This window comes from Triticum urartu, chromosome 3A (assembly GCF_056163025.1).
Source record: "Triticum urartu cultivar PI428250 chromosome 3A, HENAU_Tu73, whole genome shotgun sequence".
NCBI lineage: Eukaryota > Viridiplantae > Streptophyta > Magnoliopsida > Poales > Poaceae > Triticum > Triticum urartu.
In genome coordinates, this window is record NC_141875.1 from 308,481,434 (window position 1) to 308,507,386 (window position 25,953).

Here is a 25,953-nt window from a genome sequence, read left to right on the forward strand (position 1 = left end):
CTGTTGGGCCATGCCATGTGTCGACGTATCATAGGCGCCTCCTCTCCAATGAATGGATGACATCTGTCCCAACGGTGAGCCAACATGTGTTTCCTCCGACCAATGACAATTTTACACATGGAAAATCCTCATTGGTCCGGGCTGTTAACGGGTTATCGAATCCAAAACCGGACCCGATAGCTTAACGGCAACCCGTTATGGTGGATGCCACATGTCGGTCACCCTTGACGAATGCACTTCTATGACGCGTGATTTATCGTCATTGAAGTGGACACTTCCGTGATGATAATTTTGGTAATGTCATGGAACACTTCTACGACAGCACATGTATGACTATCTTGATTCTGTCATAAAACCGTCATGGATGTACATGCATGACAGAAAACGTGACCTACTGTGACAAACACGTATCATCACGGAAGTGTCTTTTTTTGTAGTGAGATCACTAAGAAAACTCTCAAATAAGAAAGGATCAAACTAAACTTTATTTCATATAAAAGCAAAAGATCGAACTAAGATAAGTAAAAGCAAAAATATAGTGGGATGATATGATACTGGGGCACTTCCGCCAAGATTGGCGGAAGCCAAGGGGAGTGAGCATACCTGATACTCAGTTCTCCTTTGGTGGTGAAGAAGATGGTGGTGGTGGTGGTTAGAAAGTGTGGGGTTTCCCTTTTGCTTCCACCAGCTTCTGATGGATAATAAAATTTTCCATCATTAACTCACAATTATCTATCTTAATTTTATTATCCTCTTGCATAACGCCTCCATGCTCTCATCCTTCAACCGGGAAGGAACCGATTCATCTTCTTCTTCGGAGGTCCAGCTATAGTGCCCCTCATCCCCATAGGACTTGGGCTTTGCGATGAGATCTGCAACATAGCTCTCATCCTTGGGGTCTTGGGAGGACATATTTTCAGATCTATGCAGGAAACAACAAGAAAAGAGGATAGAGGATATCTCCGCGATACAATGATTAACAGGTTTGGGAGGTATATATAGATTTTTTTATCTTGGAGGACAAGTACATGGAAGAAAAATGGAGTACGGGAGGTGTCTTGTGCCCAGGGGACGCTTCCTGGGAGTTTATTTATTTCCAAAATTCTAAAATATTCCAAAACTGATAAAAAATATTTTTGCGGATTTTTCGGAGTTCGTTTACTTACCATATCACGTACCTCCTTATTTTCATGATTCTGGAGTGTTCCGGAAGGACTCTTTTATGTGTTCTTCCGGTGTCATGGTTTGGATAATATTAATTTCAACATTAATAGGCGTACCTAAGATATAATGCTTTATTCATTGCCCATTTACAATCTTCAGGTTAGTACCTTCGGATTTATTTATTTTGATGGCTCCAGACCGGTAAACCTCCACGATGACATATGGGCCTTCCCATTTTGAGAGGAGCTTTCCTGCAAAGAATGTGAAATGAGAGTTGTACAAAAGAACATACTCTCCGACAACTCACGCTTTTGAATTCTTTTGTCACGCCATCTTTTTACTTTTTCTTTAAATAATTTTGCATTTTCATAAGCTTGGGTTCTCCATTCATCTAATGAGCTAATATCAAATAACCTCTTTTCACCAGCAAGTATGAAATCATAATTGAGTTCTTTGATTGCCCAATATGCTTTATGTTCTAACTCAAGAGGCAAATTTCATGTTGTTCCATAAACCATTTTATAAGGAGACATACCCATAGGATTTTTATAAGTTGTTCTATAAGCCCAAAGTGCATCATCTAATTTCTTAGACCAATTCTTCCTGGACCTATTGATAGTCTTTTGCAAAGTTAATTTCATTTCTCTATTGCTAATTTCAACTTGACCACTAGACTGAGGATGATAGGGCGATGCAATTATATGGTTAACATCATACTTGGCAAGCATTTTACGAAAAGCACCATGAATAAAGTGTGAACCACCATTAGTCATTAAATATCAAGGGACTCCAAACCTTGGGAAAATAACTTCCTTAAGCATTTTAATAGAGGTGTTGTGATCAACACTACTAGTTGGAATAGCTTCTACCCATTTAGTAAGATAATCAACAGCAACCAAAAAATGTGTGTACCCATTAGAGGAAGGAAAAGGTCCCATGTAATCAAATCACCAAACATCAAATGGTTCAACAACAAGTGAATAATTCATAGGCATTTCTTTACGCTTACCGATATTACCTATTCTTTGACATTCATCACAAGATAAGACAAACTTACGGGCATCCTTGAAGAGAGTAGGCCAATAAAATCCAGATTGCAATACCTTGTGAGCAGTTCTATCTCCAGCATGATGCCCTCCATAAGCTTCGAAGTGACATTTCCATAGGATTTGTCCATGTTCATGCTCAGGTACACAACGTCTAATAATACCATCTACTCCTTCTTTATAAAGATGTGGGTCATCCCAAAAGTAATGTCTTAAATCATAGAAGAAATTTTTTTCTTTTGTTGGTATGTAAAGTTAGGTGGTAAATATTTAGCAACAATGTAATTAGCATAATCAGCAAACCAAGGAGTACTCTGAGAAACATTTATTGCAGCTAACTGCTCATCAGGAAAACTATCATCAATAGGTAGTGGGTCATCAAGCACATTTTCAAGCCTAGACAAATTATCAGCAAATGGGTTCTCGGCTCCTTTTCTAACAATGATATGTAAATCAAATTCTTGTAACAAGAGAACCCATCGAATAAGTCTAGGTTTAGCATCTTTCTTTTCCATAAGATATTTAATAGCAACATGGTCTGTGTGAACAGTTACTTTGGAATCAACAATATAAGGTCTATATTTATCACAAGCAAACACAACTGCTAAGGATTCCTTTTCAGTAGTAGCATAATTTCTTTGAGAACTGTCTAAAGTTTTACTAGCATAATGAATAACATTGAGTTTCTTATCAACTCTTTGTCCTAGAACAGCACCAACATCATAATCACTAGCATCACACATAATTTCAAAAGGCAAGTTCCAATAAGGTGGTTGAATAATAGGTGTAGATATTAAGGCTTTCTTGAGTGTTTCAAAGGCTTCAAGACAACCATCATTAAAAACAAAAGGAATATCCTGTTGCAAAATATTAGTAAGAGGCCTAGAAATTTTAGAAAAGTCTTTGATAAATCTCCTATGGAAACTAGCATGACCTAGGAAACTACGAATTACGTTGATATCCTTAGGACATGGCATTTTCTCAATGGCATCAACCTTAGCTTGGTCCACTTCAATACCTCTTTCAGAAACTTTATGACCCAAGACAATGCCTTCATGAAACATAAAGTGGCACTTCTCCCAATTAAAGATAAGATTTGTTCACATCTCTACAAAACTCACTCAAGATTGCTTAAACAATCATCAAAAGACTTCCCATGAACATACAAGCCATCCATGAAACCCTCAACAATCTTTTCACAAAAATCAGAGAATATAGCAGTCATACATCTTTGAAAGGTAGCAGGTGCATTACATAAACCAAAAGGCATACGTCTATAAGCATAAGTTCCAAAGGGACAACTAAAAGTGGTCTTTTCTTGATCAGGTTCAGATACAGGTATATGTGAAAAGCCAGAATATCCATCAAGGAAGCAAAAGTGTGTGTGCTTAGATAATCTTTCAAGCATTTCATCAATAAAAGGCAAAGGGTAATGATCTTGTCTAGTTGCTTTATTTAATTTTCTAATATCAATTACCATTCTATAGCCTATAACAATTCTTGGTGGAATAAGCTCATTCTTATCATTAGGAACAACAGTTATTCCTCCTTTCTTAGGGACACAATGAACAGGACTTAATATTTCCGTTCTTACCACCTCTTTCATCTTTGGATTTAACCGACGTTGGTGATCAACAACAGGTTTAGCATCAGGTTCCATATTAATTTTGTGCTGACATAGAGTGGGACTAATTCCCTTTAAATCATCAAGAGTATATCCAATACTAGCCCGGTGCTTCCTTAGAACTTTCAATAATCTTTCTTCTTCATGTTCTGAAAGGTTAGCACTAATAATAACATGATATATTTTATTTTCATCAAGATAAGCATATTTCAAAGTGTCTGGCAATTGTTTTAATTCAAACATAGGATCACCTTTAGGTGGAGGAGGACCTCCTAGAGTTTCACTAGGCAAATTGTGTTTAAGTAGAGGACGTTGTTCAAAGAAAATATTATCTATTTCATTTCTTTCATGCTTATGTGAATCATTTTCATGGTCTAGCAAATATTGTTCTAAAGGATCAGTAGGTGGAACAGAAATAGAAGCAAGACCAATTAATTCATCCTTACTAGGCAATTCTTTTTTCATGAGGAATTCTACTATACTTGTAAAAATTAAACTCATGAGACTCATCACCAAAGCTAACACCAAAAATTTGTTTCTTACAATCTAGCTTAGCATTAACTGTGTTCAAGAAAGGTCTACCAAAGATAATGGGGCAAAAGTCATCTTGTGGGGAACCAAGAACAAGAAAATCAGTAGGGTATTTAATTTTCCCACACAAGACTTCAACAACTCTAATAATCCCAATTGGTGATATGGTGTCTCTATTGGCAAGTTTAATAGTAACATATATTTCTTCTACCTCAGCAGGTGCTATGTCTTTCATGATTTCTTCATATAAAGTGTACGGAATAGCACTCACACTAGCACCCAGGTCACATAAACCATGATAATAGTGATCTCCTATTTTAATTGAGATAACAGGCATGCCAACCACAGGTCTATGTTTATCTTTCCTATCAGGTTTAGCAATTCTAGCAGCTTCTTCACAGAAGTAAATAACATGCCCATCCATATCTTATTCTAAGAGATCCTTAACCATAGCAATGCTAGGTTCTAATTTAATTTGCTCATCAAGTTTAGGTGTTCTAATATAGATTTTGTTAACCACAGTTGAAACTTTAGAATGTTCCTTTATCCTAACAGGGAAAGGTGGTTTCTCAATATAAGCAGCAGGAACAACTGGATCAACATTATAAAGTATAGTTTGTTCTTTAACTGGCACTGGTTCTTTAATTTCTTATTTAATAGGTGGGTGATATTTAAACCACTTCTCCTTAGGGAGTTCAACATGAGTAGCAAATCATTCACAAAATGAGGCTACTATCTCAGATTCAAGTCCGCATTTAGTGCTAAACTTTTGAAAAGCATCGGTATCCATAGAAGATTTAACACAATCATATTTAATTTTAATACCTGACTCTCTACCTTCGTCGAGTTCCCAATCTTCATAGTTGTGTTTAATTCTTTCCAAAAGATCCCACCGGAATTCAATAGTCTTCTTCATAAACGAACCAGCACAAGAAGTATCAAGCATGGTTTGATCATTACAAGAAAGCCGAGCATAAAAATTCTGAACAATAATTTCTCTTGAGAGCTCATGATTGGGGCATGAATATAACATTGACTTAAGCCCCCCCCCCCCATGCTAGAGCGATACTTTCTCCCTCACGAGGCCAAAAATTATATATATATATATATATATATATAATTCCGATCATGATGAACTAGATCCATAGATAAAAAATTAGTGGAACTCCAATTTCAAACGATTCCAATTCCATGATCCAATATCATCACATAGCCTATACCATGCCAATGCTTTTCCCTTCAAAGATAAAGGGAAAACCTTTTTCATCACTTCATCCCTGGGTAAACCTGCAAGCTTAAACAATCCACAAATTTATTCCACATATATCAAGTGCATATCAGGATGTTCGGTTCCATATCCTACATAAGGATTAGCTAGCAGTTGTCCTATCATACCCGAAGGAATTTCATATTCAATATTTTCAGTAGGTGCAGTAGGTTGAGGGGTAACTAATTTTGGTTCCGCATGAGGTGAAGATACCCCGAAAAAAACCCTCAAAGGATTGTTTTCTATAGTAACAATTGACAATAAATTTCAGCACACTATATAAATGTTTCCTTACCAAATTCCACTTACCAATGGCGCTTCAATCCCCGGCAACGGCGTCAGAAAATATCTTGGATGACCCACAAGTATACGGGATCAATTGTAGCTCTTTTCAATAAGTAAGAGTGTCGAACCCAACGAGGAGCAGAAGGAAATGACAGGTAGTTTCCAGTAAGGTATTGTCCGCAAGTGTTGAAATTGTAAGTAGCAGAGTAGTTTGATAGCAAGATAATTTGTAATGAGCAAGTAACTATAATAGTAACAAAAGTTTAGCAAGGTAACCCAATCCTTTTGAGGCAAAGGACAGGACAAAACAGTCTCTTATGATAAGCAAAGCATTCGTGAGGGTACACGGGAATTTCATCTAGTCACTTTCATCATCTTGGTTTGATTTGTGTTCGCTACTTTGATAATTTGATATGTGGGTGGACCGGTGCTTAGGTGTTGTTCTTACGTGAACAAACCTCCTACTTATGATTAACCCTCCCACAAGCATCCACAACTATGAGAAAGTATTAAGAATAAATCCTAACCATAGCATTAAACTTTTGGATCCAATCGGCCCCTTACAAAATAGCGCATAAACTAGGGTTTAAGCTTCTGTCACTCTCGCAACCCACCATCTAATTGCTACTCCACAATGCATTCCCTTAGGCCCAAATATGGTGAAGTGTCATGTAGTCGACATTCACATGACACCACTAAGGGAATAACAACATACATACTATCAAAATATCGAACACATATCAAGTTCACATGATTACTTGCAACATGATTTCTCCTGTGACCTCAAGAACAAAGGTAACTACTCACAAATAATAATCATGCTCAAGATCAGAGGGTTATTTAATAGCATAATGGATCTGACATATAATCTTCCACCAAATAAACCATATAGTAATCAACTACAAGATGTAATCAACACTACTAGTCACCCACAAGCACCAATCTATAGTTCTGGTAACAAGATTGAACACAAGAGATGAACTAGGGTTTGAGAGGAGCTGGTGCTATTGAAGATGTTGATGGAGATTGCCTTCCCCAAGATGGCAGAGTTGTTGGTGTTGATGATGACGATGATTTCCCCCTCCGGGAGGGAAGTTCCCCCGGCGGAATCGCTCCATCGGAGGGCAAAAGTGCTCCTACCAAAGGTCTGCCATGAGGCGGTGGCGCTTCATCCCAAAAGTCCTCCCCTTACCTTTTCTAGGTCAAAACCACTTATATACCATAAGATGGGCACCTGATGTGGGCCAAGGAGGCCACAACCCACGAGGGCGCGCCCGGGGGGCCTGGCGCGCCCAGGTGGGTTGTGCCCACCTGGTGGCCCCCTCTGGTGGTTATTGGCTCCAGTATTTCTTAAATATTCCATAAAAAATCCCCGTGGAGTTTCAGCCTATTTGGAGTTGTGCAGAATAGGTGGCCTGATGTAGATTTTTCAGGTCCAGATTTCCAGCTGCCTGAATTCTCCCTCTTGGTGTGTTCCTTGCAAATTATGAGAGAAAAGGCATTAGAATTACTCCAAAAAGCATTATTATGGATAAAAACATTATAAATAACAGTGAGAAAACATGATGCAAAATGGACGTATCAAGCCCCACCTCGTCTTCGTCTGCCGGGTACGCGGTGGCAGTAGTCTTGTAGGTGTGCTCGAGGGTGCGCATCACGTCCTTCTCATCGCAGCGGATGGTGATGGTCCCGCTGCAGGTCGGCATCTTGACAGTGTTGTAGGTGTGGTGGGTCACCGCCATGAACTTGGCGAGCGCGGAGTAGCCCAAGATGGCGTTGTAGTGTGCCACATCGAAGTCGATGAGCTTGGTGTGGTAGTTCTTGCGGGAGCCGAAGGAGACGGCAAGGCGTACCTTCCCAGAGGCGTCGTGGAGCCATCAGTCGCGCCCAAGAAAGGCCTTGTGGGCATCAAGCACTCATAGGGCACATGGAGCTACTTGAAGTTCTCCATAGAGATCATGTTGAGGCCGGCGCCACCGTCGATGTGCATCTTGGTAAGTGCCACGATGTTGATGGTTGGCGTACACAGTAGAGGGATGGTGCCCATGCACTTTGTGGACTTGGGGTGATCGTGTGATAGAAGTTGATCCCGTACTGCGACCACTTGAGGGGTTTGACGTCTGTAGGATACGGGAGGGCCTCATTCACCTCGCGAGAACTACTTGAAGTGGTGGTTGGAGGGAGGGGCTTGGGCCCCACCAAGGATGCAGGCCACCGCACGAGGCTCCTGGTAGCCCCCGACATCCTCTTCAACCTGGTCGTCATTCTTCCGGTTGGGGCATGGCAGGGCCGCATTGGCCTGCTAAGGGTTGGCCTCGCGTGGGTTGGCCTGCCAAGGCTGGTCCTTCCAACCCTGGCGAGAGTTTTTGTTTTCTGTGTCGTGCTCCTTCCAGCGTCCACCCTTCCGGCTACCGCTGCAGCTTGAACCACAATTGTTGCGGTCACCGTGCTTCTCCTACCGCTAGTCGCGAAGCAGCTTGAGCTCATGGCGGTCTTCGATGGCATGGGGTTGCATGTTGTGATAGGCAAAGAAGGGGCAATTGTCCTTCCAGGCCTCGTCGCGGTTGCGTCGCGCTTCTGCTCGGGCTCCGCCGCAAGCACGACAAGCCCTTGCGCTTGGTGTCCCTGCCCTTGGGCTTGGCGATGTTGAGGTCGGTGTAGGGGTCGTTGTGGGAAAAGAGGAGGTCCTCCTCAGCCTTGGCGCAGTTGTCGGCGAGGTCGAACAGCTCAACCACGGTGTCGAGATCGTCATGGACGGCGAGCTTCTCGTGCATCCGGACATCCGTGACTCCTATGGAGAATGCTGCGATGACAACAACATCAGAGGCGTGCGGGGTCCTGTTGCGCACCTGGCTGAAGCGCTAGACGTACTTGCGGAGTGGCTCGTCAGGGCACTAGTGGATGGCGCATAGGCTGCTGAGTGCAAGGGGCAGTTGGACGTGCCCTTGAAGTTGGAGACGAATAGCTGTAACAGCTCCTTCCACGAGGAGATGGAGCCCGCGAGGAGGTTCATCATCCATGAGCGCGCCCCATCCTTGAGGGCCCCATGACCTTGTCATCCCACTTGGAGGCCTGGATGCTCAAGCAGTAGAGCGATAGGAACTCCACGGGGTTGGTGGTGCCGTCATAGTGGGGATGCAGCTTTGGCTTGAACTTTGCGGGCCACACCACAAGGCGGAGCTCGTGCGTGAAAGCCATGTGCCCACGATGGCGGAGACAACACAACTACGAGAGTGGTGTAGTTCTAGTGCCCGGCGGCTGCAACCTTCTGGATGGTGTAGTTTCTGGCGCTCACGATGCCTCTCGAGGAGCACCCACGCATCTGGGCACGCGCGCTAGATGATCTGGTAGCTTGGGTTTTTGCCATGTGGAGGGGAGGAGCTATGGGAGGGCTCAGGTGAGCGCTCCCGATGGTGACGTGGCGTGTCATCATTGCACAAAGGAGATGGAGGAGGTGCATCATGTCGTGCCTACGTGTCACACGACGGCCGGGGCGGCAGGGAACGAGATGGCGCCTGAGCGTCGCAACGTTGTTGAGCTCGGTGATCTTCGACTGAAAAAGGTGTTATCCATGATGTGTTAGGGCCTCTACGATGACCTCCGTCCTGCCACACCACCATCTTGGTCTTCTATCACAAAAGGGGAAACCTTTGGGCTTGCTTTGGGGGCAGGTTGGTACAGCTGCTCCCTTATAGCACCAAAGTGGAAACTATCCTAGTCGCATAGGGTAGCGCCCTCTTTATCGATGTCACCCATGTGACGGGTGGCACCCACCTCGCATGGCTCCTAGGGAGGCCTCGGGAGGGGGCGCCTCATGAGGGGGGCCTCACGAGGCCGCATGTAGCTATGGTGGTTTCAGTGAAGTCCTTTATGGAAGAGAGGCCCTCGCGGGGCAGGTCCCTCATGAGGATGTTGGCTTCGTGGCACCCGTTGGTGGGTTGCCTCATGAGATGGGCCAAGCGACCCTTCCTGGGCCGTAGGCAGGTGGCCCATGGTACCCTGGTTCCCACTGGGCCGACACAAGTCACATTCTCCATGGGGTACATGCTAGTGTAGTTATCCTACCATGCAGCTGCCGAGCCATCCAGCTGGTGAGCGGCAAACCTCACCTTCTCAGCGTCATTGCATCCTGTTGTGGCCAGCTCCCTTCCTATCTGGCGAAGCCAGTCATCTGCGATGATCGGCTCCGTGCTGCTTGAAAACACTAGTGGGTTCATCCTCATATGACGGGTAAGGCTATCAAACATGGGGTGGTAGCGGTGGGTTATTGTTGTTATTTTGGTTCTGGTTATGGATGAGCATATGCATGAGAGCATTCTGGTTCTGGATCAACTAGGTGAGTTCGAGTGGGAAGTTGGATCTCGGGTCACATCATGGAGGCATCTGATGATTTAGAGGGGATGCGAAATTAGAATGGAACAAGGGCCTAGTGGGGAGAATCACTATCCATATGCAAATGAGGCAAATAAAATTCCAAATCACACCAATCATTTCAATCAAGTTCCACACATCGATCCTAAGGTAACATAGTCTCACAAACGATTGCAATGAACTAATAGAGAGAAAAAATCTAATCGAGTAAGGGATTACTAATGTGTAAATGGTGGTCTGCCAGTTCTCGTCGGTAGAGGACTCCATCAGATCAATGTCAGCTCCATCTTCTTCTTCGTCAAGGTCGTCTTGAAATGCATGGTCTCCTCGAGATGAGCAAACTTGATGATGGAGGCCAACATCTATTTTGTTCAAATAGAGAAGAAGTAGAAATGAATAAAGGATGGTAATAGGACCAACGGATATATAGGGAAATTGAAAAATATAATTTTCATCCTATGGCTTTCCATTTTCTAGGGTCACGTCCTACAGTCAACGTGTGCTCTGATACCATCTTATAGCCACCTGACCCGGTAAGGATTGGAGTCTCTGTGCTTACCATGCTAGTCCCTGGATCGACTAGCTAGCACACACACAGTACTTGATAAATAACAGAAATAACCCACGTCTCTTTATTATATCCATAGTCCAGGAGCAATACAATTTTATTACAAAGATATTGGCATAAGTCCAACTAAAAATAATAATGTGGAATCATAGAAGTAAATGAGTCCACCAACTCCACGAGCAAAAGCTGAGTATAGAACATCGACCTATTGCACCTTAATCCTCGTCGGACATATCTGCAATGTGATAAGTTGTAGCCATATAGGTCAATACATTGAATGTACTGGCAAGTCACATCATAAGTGTATAATAAACCTATTTGTACATGCAATTTGGCTAGTGGAAAGCTCTAAGTTTAATTTTGCATAAAGCTAATTTTTTTCCTATTATAAAAAAAATTATTCTACGACTACAAAGTAACATATCATTGAGATGGTACCACTATCACAATATATTCCCAAAGCTTAATTAAGCCCAAATGATTAAGTTAAGGGTGATGAGATCTCCCAGCATTTCCAATACTAGATGCTCAAGATGTCCGTAATGAGGACACGGCTAATCGACTGGATTGTTAGTTTGCAGAGGTTGCGCACTTTTCCCCACAAGACTCGGCCACCTCCATGATCAGATGATCGATACATAGTCTTTCTAAAGTATTCCTCCTTAACCCACGGATAGGCCGCTACACCTACATATTCTACATCTGCTAGCCTATCCCGGAAGAGGTCACACTATCTACTCAACTAAGCCAGAGCCCATAATGGCTTGTGGCTGCACACGTAAGGTTCTAGACAAGAAAATACGTTTGATCCCTTTGATCCTAAGTGGACGGACCACTAGTGTGCACTCCCATGGATTCCCCATGAATTCTCCCACTTTACTTTGCTCCCATTCAAACCAATTCCACCCAGGTAGTTCATTAGTTATCTTAGGCCATGTTTACTACATTGTCACTCATACTTTATGATGAACAATTGCCCAATCCACGTCTACTTTAGCAAAGCAATATAATTAAATGGTGGCGATAATGGTGTAAGGTTCAGACCTACCTCAATGAACTACTCGGTGTAAAGCATAGCCATCCGGCATAAATTCCTACCATGCAATCCTACCGCGACTAAGTGCATATAAAAACATAGGTAATGAAAACATGATCAAGATGTAAACTTGCCTTGGTACTGCTAGTTCAACTCTAGAGAATGATCGTACTCGGCTTCCCACTCTGGACAATCTATAACAAGTAAATTAACATACATAAGCCATCATTTCAGGGAACCAAAATAACATGCAACATGAAAAGACTCAAAAAATCAAAAATACTTACCTTGCATGAAAATTTTTCTAAGTGCAACAGCAACACGTGACATATAGTTCAAAAAAATGTGATGTGATCTAAAGTTCATATCAGGCATAGAAAATATTTATTGTGGGCAGATCCTAATTCTGTGAAAAATACCGTGATAATGATTTAACTCATAGCATTTGACTACGGTGACAAAGTGCAAAAAGAATTAACTCAAACGGAGCTACGATTTAGGAGATATGGCCAAATAGAGTTCAAATTTGAATCTGAATAAATTTCTAATTTTAAATTAGAAAAAGTTTCCAAACATGGGTCCACTGGATAGATCTAATCAATATGAAGAATTTGCCGTTGGTTCCATCTAATTTGGATCTACGGTTAAAAAGTTGTGGCTATTGGAAATTTAGGGGGCAATCTGGAAAAAAACCCAGCACACGGGTCCTTGGCCACATGGCGGCCCGTGGCTGGCTGAGCAGCTGATACGTCTCCAACGTATCTATAATTTTTATTGTTCCATGCTATTATTTTATCTATTTTGGATGTTTTATATGCATTATTATGTTATTTTATATTATTTTTGGGACTAACTTCTTAACCTAGAGCCTAGTGTCAGTTTCTATTTTTCCTTGTTCTTAAGTTTTACAGAAAAGGAATATCAAACGGAGTCCAAACAGAATAAAACTTTATGATGATTTTTCTTGGACTAGAAGGCACACGTAGGACTTGGAGATGAAGGCAGAACAGTCCAAGGGCTCCACAAGACCTCATGGCGCGCCCTAGTGGGGCACGGCCCCCTGGCTTGTGGGCCCCATAGAGCTCTCCAACCCTAATTATTGGCCTGTAAATTCCCAAATATTCCCAAACCAATAGAAGCGTCCACCAAAATACTTTTCCGCCGCCACAAGCCTCTATTTCCGCAAGATCCCATCTTGGGGCCTTTTTCGGCATCGAGGGGGATTCGATCACGGAGGGCTTCTACATCAACTCTATTGCGCTTCCGATGAAGCGTGAGTACTTTACCACAGACCTACGGGTCCATAGCTAGTAGCTATATGGCTTCTTCTCTCACTTTGATCTTCAACACAATGTTCTCCTTGATGTTCTTGGAGATCTATCCGATGTAATCTTATTTTGTGGTGTGTTTGTCGAGATCAATGAATTGTGGATTTTTGATCGGATTATCTATGAACATTATTTGAATCTTCGCTGAATTCTTATATGCATGATTTGATATCCTTGTATTCTATTCGAATTGTCGGTTTGGTTTGGCCAACTAGATTGGTTTTTCTTGCAATGGGAGACGTGTTTAGTTTTGGGCTCAATCTCGCGGTGGCCTCACCCAGTGACAAAGTAGGGGTAGCGAGGCACGTATCTGTATTGTTGCCATCAAGGGTAAAAAGATGGGGGTTTCATCATATTGCTTGAGTTTATCCCTCTACATCATGTCATTTGACTTAAGGCATTACTTCATTCTTATGAACTTAATACTCTAGATGCATGCTGGATAGCGGTCGATGTGTGGAGTAATAGTAGTAGATGCAAGCAGGAGTCAGACTACTTGACACGGATGTGATGCCTATATTCATAATCATTGCCTTGGATATCGTCATAACTTTGCGCTTTTCTATCAGTTGCTCGACAATAATTTGTTCACCCACTGTATTATTTTCCTTCAAGAGAGAAGCCTCTAGTGAAACCTATGGCCCCCGGGTATATTTTCCATCATACATTTTGAGATCTATAAACCGTACATACCAAAAATACCTTGCCGCAATTTTTCATTGCTTCTAATTTGTTGAAATGCCTTCTCCTTAGTATACACATCATAAGCTGTGAATATGCAATGTTGTGAATACGCAATGGCACTAATGACGAGAGACCTCTAACATGGTAGTTGTAACGACCAAACCTCGAAGGATTTGAGTCTCTGTACTTACCGTGCTAGTCCCTGGATCGAACTCGCTAGCACACACAGTATAGATGAATACCAGAATAGCAAGTGCATCATTTATTACATCGTATGATCCAGAATATATAAAATAAAACAATCTGCATTGCACTTGGCTAGCTTTATTCAATCAAACAGCGGAAAGTAGCAGAAAATAACGATGAGTCCCATCATAGCCCACTGGCGATGCTGAGTGCAGACTCGCGACCCTAACGGTACCTTACTCTTCTTCAGAATATCCTGCAACATGAGACGTTGCAGCCATATAGGTCAATACTTTGAATGTATTGGCAAGTTACACATGAGTAATAATAAAGCAGACCTACATGTATATGCATAGTATATCAAAAGGAAGGCTTGAGGGTTTATTTTTGCAGAAAGCTGATTTTATCCTAATATCTACCTAATAGTCCAATTTTATTTAGTTCTTTTATTACTACAATTAAATACACAAGGTTGAGTTGGCAAAAATCAGCTCCAACCTACCCTTTATTAAGTTGCACAACAAATTTATTAGGTGTCACATCTGTCAAGATCATCCAACAACTGTAATGGCCTAGTCGCTCAAATTTACCCATAACCGGGGGCACGGCTAATCATGATTAGTTTTAATACTCTGCAGAGTTTAGTACGCTTTACCCACTGGACCCAACCCAAAGATTGAGACGAAGTCTTTCAGAAGCAGTCCCCTAGTCCCAACAGGAGGCCCATTCCAACTATTATATCTACATCTGCTGGCACATCCGGGTAAGGGTCCCACAACTGATCAACTAAGCCAGAGCCCATTTAGCCAGTGGTCGCACATGGAAGCTACTAGTCACTAAGTCTGTCTGATAGTTTTGAGCCTGGGCGGCCGTCCACTTACATTCAGAGGGTATAAACCATGATGTTCTTGAAACCACCCTAGCAATACCACTTCCGCCCAGAGGTGAATTAAATCCTGAGTTACTACTCAAATTATTATATATATATATATATATAATCCTCACATAAGCTCAATGAATACACGAACCACCTCGTCTACAAAGCATAGCAACCTACAACTACCACGATTTGCAAAGACGGGAAGATAGCTCAACAGCATAGCAAAATAATATAGTATTCCTATACATGCATATATTCATAGTGTGATATAACTACATGCATAGAAAACAATAGGTAAAGGATGATCAATATGTAACTTGCCTTGGTTCTGGTTCAGAAAGTCACACTCCTGACAATAGCTCGCGTCGCACTTCGGACAATCTACACGTTTCACACAATTCAACAAATCAATCACCGGAACACGAATAGAACCAAAACAAAACCAACAGCAAGAAAACCATTTTTAAAACTCAACAACAGAAGCTTAACAGCACTTAAAATGCACTATGGTCACAACGCAAAAAGAATCACTCGATTCCGATAAACGGTTTGAAAGTTAAGGCCTCCGGAAGATTTGATTCAAATTCAAACGAATTCAAATTTGAACAGTGCAAACATGCGCAAAGTTGGTACTGTGATAATGTGCTGATTTTTTTGAGTGCACAGGAAAAATAATTACCTAAATTGTATATATATAATAAAAGATATAGCTAGTTGAAATTTTGGATGAAAATCTGTGAAAAACAAAAAGAAACAGAAATCCCCTGGTCCTGTAGCGAACTCCTGTGTTGTTCCTATAGCGAACTGCCACGTGGCAGGGGCCTATTGGCGGAAAACCTCCTGTGCACATGTGCTCACCGTGTACAGAGGAAAACGGCGGCGGCGGTCGGCGGTGGCGCTCCTCCGGCGACTCTCCGGCGAAGGGGGAAGTGACAGGAGGATGCGGTGGTGAGTGGTGGAGGTGGTGGTGGTGTTCAACGGCGACGGGGCTCCCTCGAGCGGCGGTGGCGAGCTCCTGAACTCCGCCGTGCTCCGGCGAAGTTGGGCGTCGGTGGCGGCGTCGTCCTGGTGCGCCGCAGGTTAACCCGAGGTTTCAAACGAGTGCGGCGTCGAGAGGGGGTTCGAACGGTGACAAGTGGAGCGGCCAGGCGTCCATACGACGGTGGATTCGGACGGTCAACGACGGCGGCGGCTGAAGCTCCTCGGTGAGATCCAATTCGCCCAATAGAGGCGTGCGCACGACGGAAAGGATCAGAAAGAGGCTTCGAGGGTGCGGGGCAAACCCTTACGCGTCCAGGTAGTCCTAGGGGAGCACGAGGTCGACTACGGGGCGAGATCGATCCGGCTCGCGCTCGGGTGTGCGAGCGGTGCGGCTGCGCGCGTGTTCGTCTGACCGGAGGAAGGGGATGGGGAGCGGGGCCCGCTGGTCAGCGGCTGGGGCGAGGTGGATCGGGCGCAGGCGAGCGATGCGGGTCAGGTGCGGCTGTGCAGCGCGTACCGCTTCGCTGGGAAGGTGGGCTGCGGGGTGTGCTGCTGCTGCATTGGCTGGCTGGGCCGCGGGGTGTGCTGCTGCTGCGCTGGCTGGCTGGGCCGCGGCGATGGGCCGGTTGGCTGGCCCTGTTTTTTTATAAAGACAGCAGCAGGACAAAATAAATAAAATAAAATACACAATATAAATTCTAAATAAAAGTACCTAGACACACAGTAAAAATAGCTCTGCAGCTATAAAATACAGGAACACTAGTTCCAACACTAATGCAATTTTAGAAATTCATTTTGATGCAAAAGGCCACACAAATAGTAAAATAACACACAATTAAAATACTTTGAAGATCACAAAAATTACCAAAACATATCATATGAACTGGAAATAATATTCTGCACATTATGAACATTTTTAAAATAGGGGAGAAGTCATGTTATCTCCACTCCAAATAAATTTCCTTTTGTTGCATAATGATTTGAATATTCTGAAAAAGCAAATAATGCAATAAAAATATGATATGCATATGAATGATCTATTAACACCCTAATTTAGTAAAATTGGGATGTTACAAACCTACCCCCCTTAAGATGAATCTCGCCCTCGAGATTCGGGCTGGCTAGCAAATAGGTATGGGTGATCCTACTTGAGATCTTCCTCTCTTTCCCAGGTAGCTTCTTCCTCTGTGTGATGATCCCACTGAACCTTGCATAACTTGATTGTCTTGGTGCGAGTAACTCTTTGTGCTGTCTACAGAATCTTAACAGGCTTCTCCTCATATGTCAAATCACTCTCCAACTGAATTGTCTCAAGTGGCACCGTGTCCCTCAATGGAACATCCATCATCTCTGCATGGCATTTCTTCAACTGAGATACATGAAACACATTATGAACTCCTGACAAGGAATCTGGCAACTCCAGCTGATAAGCTACCTCTCCTCTACGCTCCAAGATCTTGTAAGGCCCCACAAAACGTGGTGCTAACTTACCCTTGATTCCAAACCTCTTAATTCCACAAAGTGGTGAAACTCTAAGATATGCACTGTCTCCTACCTCATATGTCACCTCCTTACGTTTAGCATCTGCATAACTCTTCTGCCTGGACTATGCTATCTTCAGCCTGTCACGAATCAACTTGACCTTCTCCTCAGCATCTCTGATCAAGTCTGGTCCAAAGAATTGACGTTCTCTAACCACGTCCCACATCAACGGTGTCCTGCACTTCCTACCATACAATACCTCAAATGGTGCCATCTTCAAACTAGCCTGGTAATTGTTATTATGTGAGAACTCTGCATAAGGTAAATTATCATCCCAACTGGACCCATAGTCCAATGCACAAGCTCTCAACATATCCTCCAAAATCTGATTTACCCTCTCTGTCTGCCCATCTGTCTGTGAATGGAAAGCTATACTGAACTCCAGCCTGGTGCCCAAGGATTCATGTAATTGACGCCAAAATTTAGATGTGAACAGAGTACCTCTATCAGACACTACCTTCCTTGGAACTCCATGCAGACAAACAATTTTAGACATATAAATTTTTGCTAGCTGAGCACTGGTATAAGTAGTCTTTACCGGGAAGAAGTGAGCAACTTTAGTCAGACGATCAATAACTACCCAAATAGAATCATATCCTGACCGAGTCCTGGGTAGACCTGTAATGAAATCCATACCAATCTCATCCCACTTCCATTCAGGTATAGGCAATGGTTGTAACAAACCTGCTGACCTCTGATGTTCTGCTTTAACTCGCTGGCACACATCACATGTTGCAATATACCCAGAAATTTCCCTCTTCAGGCTAGGCCACCAAAATCTTTCCCTCAAATCCAAATACATCTTAGTATTACCTGGGTGAATAGAATAAGGTGAATCATGCGCCTCCTGAAGAATCAACTTCTTGATATCTGCATCTTGAGGTACACAAATACGCTTCTCAAACCATATGGCCCCATGTTCATCCTCATGGAAACCTTCTGCCTTACCTTTAACCATATTCTCTTTTATCTCAGCAATCTCCTTGTCATTCTTTTGAGCTTCTCTGATCCTGTCAAGCAAAGTAGGCTTTACCTCAAGTGTTGCTAAATATCCCTTAGGAACCATCTCCAACCTGAGATTCCTGAACTGTTCACATAACTCGGGTGGCATATTATCAATATTAATTGCATTAGCATGGCTCCTATGACTCAATGCATCAACAACAACATTAGCCTTACCAGGATGATACTGCACATTCAAATCATAATCCTTAATAAGCTCCAACCATCTCCTCTGCCTGAGGTTCAAATCCTTCTGAGTAAAAATATACTTCAAGCTCTTATGATCAGTAAATATATCACAATGATTACCAATAAGATATGGCCTCCAAGTTTTCAATGCATGCACAACTGAGGCTAAATCCAAATCATGTGTAGGATAATTATGCTCATGATTCTTAAGCTGACATGAAGCATAAGAAACAACTTTACCTTCCTGCATCAAAACACTCCCAACTCCTTGACAAGAAGCATCACAATATACCTGGAAGTCCTTATGTATATCCGGCAGAGTTAAGACTGGTGCTGTAACCAAACGCTGCTTCAATTCCTGAAAGCTGGCTTCACATTCATCAGTCCAAACAAAATTCTTCTCCTTCTTCAACAATTCAGTCATAGGCTTTGCAATCTTGGAAAAGTTCTCATTAAACCTCCTGTAATAACCTGCAAGGCCCAAAAAGCTGCGAATCTCTCCAACTGTCGTGGGTGTCTCCCACTCTGTAACTGCAGCAACCTTAGATGGATCAACTACAACTCCATTACCTGACACAACATGTCCAAGGAATGCTACCTCATCCAGCCAAAACTCACATTTGTTGAACTTGGCATACAACTAATGTTCCCTCAATTTCTCCAATACCAAACGCAAATGCACCTCATGCTCTTGCTTATTCTTGGAGAACACCAATATATCATCAATGAAAACAACCACAAACTTATCCAAGAACTCCATAAACACCTTGTTCATCATATTCATGAAGTATGCAGGGGCGTTAGTCAATCCGAATGACATAACAGTATATTCATACAACCCATACCTCGTAGTAAAAGTAGTCTTTGGAATATCTTGCTCACGAATCTTCAATTGATGATAACCAGAACGAAGGTTAATCTTAGAAAACACAGTAGCTCCCTCCAACTGGTCAAACAGATCATTTATCATAGGCAAAGGATACTTATTCTTAATGGCTACCTCATTCAGAGAACGATAATCAACACACATCCTCAAGGTCCCATCCTTCTTCTCCACAAACAAAACTGGAGCTCCCCAAGGTGATGAACTTGGGTGAATAAATCCTTGTGCCTGCAATTCTCTTATTTGCTTCTTCAATTCTTCCAACTCTTGAGGAGGCATTCTATACGGTCTCTTTGCAATAGGTCCAGTGCCGGTATTAAATCAATAAGAAACTCAATATCTCTATCTGGTGGCATACCTGGCAACTCCTCTGGAAACACATCTGGATAATCCCTCACAACTGGCACCTCTTCCAGGCTACCCCCCTTAAGAGAGTTCACATGCACCTGATTACGCTTATACTTACACACATATTTGATCCTCTTCCCTCCTGGTGCACTGAGAGTGATAGATCGACTGGCACAATCAATACGACCTTTATATAACTGCAACCAATCCATACCCAAAATAATATCCAGACCTTGTGACTTCAATATAATCAAATCCGTAGGAAAATCATGCTTTCCAATAGACAAAGTCAACTGATGACAACCAACACCTTCTATCATCTCAGCTCCTGGGGAACTCACTCTAATAGGCATACTAAGTGTTTTGGTTGGCAATCCATGTTTATCAACAAATACCCTCGAAATAAATGAATGTGATGCACCAGTATCAAAAATAACAAGCGCGGGTACTGAGTTAATCAAGAACTTACCAATCACTCCATCAGGTTCATTATAGACCTCCTCAACATTAACATGGTTGACATGACCCTTTTGGAAGGGGTTTGGCTTGCTGACTCCTGAATCCCCATTACCGTTCTTGTTCCCTGGACAAGCATTGGAGTAGTGGCCCATCTGCCTACACTTATAGCATTGAACCTGGCTAATATCCCTCTGCACAGGCATACTCTGGTGGCTCTGGTTATTATTCCCTCCATTACCATTACCATTACCTCTACCATTGCCATTGTTACTCTTGTGCCCATTGTGATGATGGTGGCCATTATGGTTGTGGCCATTTCCTCCATGATGATTATGTCCATTACCTCCATGATGATTATGCCCATTACCTCCATTACCATGATATGAAGTGCGTGGCTTCTGCTGTGGTCCTGAATTATACCTTTTATTATTGTTGTACTTCCTCTTGCGATTCTCTATGGCATGTTGCTTTCCCTCCAGCACAATAGCCTTATCAATCAAATCCTGGCAATTCCTAAAAGTGGCCACTATCAACTAAAGGTTCAACTCATCATTAAGGCCCTCCAAGAATTTCTCCTGCCTAGCTGCATCAGTGTTAACATCACTAGGAGCATAACGTGCAAGATTATTAAATTCCTCCACATAAGCATTAACAGTGCGACCTCACTGGCGCAAACTACAAAACTCCTTCTTTTTCAGACTCATAGCACCAGCAGACACATGTGCAGCATGGAAAGCATCCTGAAACTAAGGCCATGTGATAGTAGCAATGGGATAAGTGACCAAGTAGTTGTCCCACCAAGCTGCAGCAGGACCCTCCAACAAATGTGAGGCAAACCTCACCCTCTCTGCATCAGTGCATCCAACCGTCTCCAGGTTCCTATTGACTGCACAGAGCCAGTCATCAGCCACAATAGGTTCAGGGGAACTGGAGAACCTCTGAGGATTCAACCTCAAGAACCTGGTAAGCATATCCACGGGTGGCGGTGGCGGCGGATTGTTGTTGTTATTGTTGTTGTTCTGGTTCTGGGTAAGCAACTGGATTAACTGGGCCTGTCCCTCAATAACCTGCTGTATGTATGGTGGTACTCCATTGCCATTGTTGTCTCCTCCTGCAGTATTGCGTCTAGTATCACGCCTCGGCGACATCTGGTGGGCAAGCATAGATGAGTTATAGATATAATAGGGCCAAGAGCTATGTATATATAAATATATTCTACCCATATGCATAATATGATCAAGCCAACAAAACACAACAACGAATAACACCAACAAACAAACAACAAACAATATGGTAATATATATATATATTCGAATAATTTCGACACTATGCAATTTAACAAACAATTACCAATCAAGCAAAAAATCTAGTATCTTCATACCACAAAAGTGGCATAATCAGATACGCTAACATGATAACGTTGCAATATAAAACAAACATGAATGGTGGTCTCAGCACTAGTTCGTACTTAACTGTTCAAGATACTTGAGGGGGTTAACTAATAAACAACAAGAAGTATAACTAGCTGATAAAATAATTTTCACTCCTATGGCTTTTCTAATCCATTTTCTAGGGTCACGTCCTACAGTCAACACACTGCTCTAATACCATTTGTAACGACCAAACATCGAAGGATTTGAGTCTCTGTGCATACCGTGCTAGTCCCTGGATCGAACTCGCTAGCACACATAGTATAGATGAATACCAGAATAGCAAGTGCATCATTTATTACATCGTATGATCCAGAATATATAAAATAAAACAATCTACATAGCACTTGGCTAGCTTTATTCAATCAAATAGCGGAAAGTAGCAGAAAATAATGATGAGTCCCATCATAGCCCACTGGCGATGCTGAGTGCAGACTCGCGATCCTAACGGTACCTTACTCTTCTTCAGAATATCCTGCAACATGAGACGTTGCAGCCATATAGGTCAATACTTTGAATGTATTGGCAAGTTACATAGGAGTAATAATAAAGTAGACCTACATGTATATGCATATATATCAAAAGGAAGGCTTGAGGGTTTATTTTTGCAGAAAGCTGATTTTATCCTAATATCTACCTAATAGTCCAATTTTATTTAGTTCTTTTATTACTACAATTAAATACACAAGGTTGAGTTGGCAAAAATCAGCTCCAACCTACCCTTTATTAAGTTGCCCAACAAATTTATTAGGTGTCACATCTGTCAAGATCATCCAACAACTGTAATGGCCTAGTCGCTCAAATTTAGGCTAGGGCTGTTTGTGACACTTATAGGAATAGCCCAACAGATTGATTGGAAAAAATAACTTTGAGGTGGTTTCGTACCCTACCATAGTCTCTTTGTTTGTTCTCCGCTATTAGTGACTTTGGAGTGACTCTTTGTTGCATGTTGAGGGATAGTTATGTGATCCAATTATGTTAGTATTGTTGAGGGAACTTACACTAGCGAAAGTATGAACCCTAGGCCTTGTTTCCACATATTGCAATACCGTGTACGCTCACTTTTATCACTTGTTACCTTGCTGTTTTTATTATTTCAGATTACAAATACCTTTATCTACTATCCATATACCACTTGTATCACCATCTCTTCGCCGAACTAGTGCACCTATACAATTTACCATTGTATTGGGTGTGTTGGGGACACAAGAGACTCTTTGTTATTTGGTTGCAGGGTTGCTTGAGAGAGACCATCTTCATCCTACGCCTCCTGCGGATTGATAAACCTTAGGTCATCCACTTGAGGGAAATTTGCTACTGTCCTACAAACCTCTGCACTTGGAGGCCCAACAACGTCTACAAGAAGAAGGTTGTGTAGTAGACATCACCCGACAGGTGGGTCAGAAGAGCGACAAGACCCCATGGCACAACGGGCGGTTCATGGAAGGCCGGCTCGTGTTATGGTGGGCTGGCTTAAGATGAAAGGCATAAGGAATATTATCCTACAAGGGAAGCAAGACTAGGACTCCACTTGTAATAGAGTAATCCTAATCCTACTAGGACTAGTCATGTAACTCGCCCCTTCAACTTATATAAGGAGGAGCAGGGAACCCCAAGAGGGACAAATTTCACAAGTTAGGTTTAGACAGACAAGTCAAGAGCTCCCAAGATAGAGCACCCTTATAATCGTGATCATCATCATCAATATCAATGAAGCATGATGTAGGCTTTTACCTCCACCGTGAGGGGCCGAACCTGGGTAAAACCTCGCGTCTCTCGTCCCACTCAACCCCTCTCAAGCTACCACATAGATGCGCTGGCCTCACGACTAAGTCCTTTCAACGAGGACATCTGCTGTGACAAATCCATGACAAGGACTGTGGTGTACTCAACATCTAGCCCAGCGACCCACTCATTCTTTGAGTTTTCGAACATGCGTCTGAAGCGAGCAAGGCATCCTTTCACCGTCGCGGAAGAACGGGTGTAGATGACGTCGAACTCATCGTCGGTGATGGTTCTAACCTTGTACTCACCGCCGATCATGGAGATTTGGGATGCCATGGATTTGGGAGGAGGGTTAGGATTACTGGAATTGTCGTAATGTGAAAGGACGGGACGACTAGGAGCGAACTACCGTAATGTTAAAGGACGTCCGGGGACGAGTAGGAGAGAACTGCCAGCGGTTTTTTGATTGTAGAAATCTCGAGTGGGGCGTGCGAACGGCAGGGTAGTGGCTTTCCTGGTGGATAAATGGACTCATGCACAGTACTACCAGGGCCCAATTAGATGTCATGTCTACTCAACACCCAATTAAATGGCTTTTGATGTCATGTCAAGCATCGGGAAAATTACAAGTGATACGAAGCTTTCCATTCTCCCATGATATGGGCTTCCGAGAGCCCTTGGTTCTGAGATCGAACGGTTGCATGGCGGATTCTAGACCTATGGGTGAATATCCTATCCTGGAGGGTTATTCTGCAAATTTTCAGCAACTTAGCTTGCGACCGTTCGATCTCAGATCCAAGGGCTGCCAGCAGCCTGTATCATGGTCGCGCCTACTACGACCGTCGCCTCGCTCACGCGGTCGCGCCCTTGGAGACTTAACATGATGCGTTAGGCTATCTGATGTTGGCATGTCATAGATAGTCATCACTTAGTCACTCATACAACAAGGTTAGCTATAAGGTTGGCTATAAGAGTATTTTTACTTCTCTCTATCTCTTTCTTCGTAGTATTTATTGCATTTGCCAAGGAGTGACCTCTTCGAATGAAATGGTAGTCTCAAGTCATTAAAAGCATGCACACCTCACATCTCTTATTGGTTGATATGTCAAGAAACAAGAAACCATGTAGAAGTTAATGCACCACACCTAAGTGTTTTGGGATTATTTGCTTTTCGTAAGATGACTTGCACACCTAGACGAAGGGAGTAATTAACTTGCCACATCAGACTTTATGCCTATGTGGCAGGCTTAGCACCTATACAAGCAAGTACAATAGTGGCCTCTAAGCCCGCTTACATGGCATTTTTGCATATGTGGAGGAAAGAGGCAAGGAAAAAGTGGACGAGTGGGCTCTCATGCAAGAGCTAGCCTCTACATGGTGGAGCATTAGGAGAGGCACCTGTATACCATGGAGGTGGTCAGGAATCGGGAGACTCACGCCGGTCGTAGCGCCACAGTTAAAATGATAAAATGGCAAGTCAAATCACGGGGCCCACCTGTCCAGCAATAACTCGCTGTCAAATCACACAGCCCTACGTTTGCAGCAGCCTACTCCCTCATCTTCTCGTGTCTTTGTCGAACCGACTAGGCGGAACTGCCCCGCCTACCGCACGGGAAAAGCCCCGCCCTTGACTTTTAAATAGTACAGTATACTAATTTTGTATCCATGGATTGCGCCATGGAGCAAAGCCTTAAGAAAACGATGGTACACATGTACGGAGTATACAACACGCTCGTCGCGTTCGCGTCGCACCCCAGACGGTCGGTCAGTCTGGCACGCCGCTCTCCGAATGGAACACGCGTCATATTGCGTTTGCACACACATGTGGGACCGCAATCGAGAACCGACCATAGGCACACTCCCCGGCCCCACAAGTCGGGTGAGTTAATAGAAGAGAGAGACGAGCGATAGTACTAGAGAAGTGTTGTATAGAGTTGGTGCCTGGACAATCCCTGCATGATACAGAAGATCAGTTCGTCCATGCATGTGACTAGACTCCAGCAGACACGCCTGGATTGGCTATCGTCTACATATCATGCAGGCTGTGTTGTACAGGGTTGTAGTTCTGATGAGAAATCTAAAAAAGGTTTCTTGTCATCTCACAATATTAGGTGTCATGTGCTTCACATCACTGCGAGGGTTAAACAGCGACAACTGAGTTCCTCCAAGGTGCTGGTCATTGGGGGCACATGCACGAAGACTATTCGGCTGCCATCTAGGTCAAGCTGGCTATGTTGATTTGGACATCTATCGACGGCCCCTTTTCTACGAGTTTATCTTTACTTTGAGCATTGATCCTTGTCTAGTTTGTCCGTCGGGATTCATGTTGTCTCCTTTGGGCAGTGAGGTTATGGTTTCTTGTCATGTGGCATTTTTTGTGTTATACTATGTTATAATCCAGTGCTTCGGATCAAAATGACGAAA

The 25,953-nt window shown here is 43.0% G+C and overlaps 1 protein-coding gene across 1 annotated transcript; it reads right to left on the reverse strand.

Annotated features, from left to right (window-relative positions):
* Positions 1 to 14,326: 14,326 nt before the first annotated feature.
* On the reverse strand, positions 14,327 to 21,522 carry LOC147979541 (uncharacterized). Its single transcript, XM_087515257.1, has 4 exons — positions 21,212 to 21,522; positions 20,385 to 20,887; positions 15,292 to 15,351; positions 14,327 to 14,346 (listed from the first exon to the last, which is right to left on the reverse strand). The coding sequence occupies exons 1-4, from the start codon at positions 21,520 to 21,522 to the stop codon at positions 14,327 to 14,329; spliced, it is 894 nt and encodes a 297-aa protein (XP_087371383.1).
* Positions 21,523 to 25,953: the final 4,431 nt, after the last annotated feature.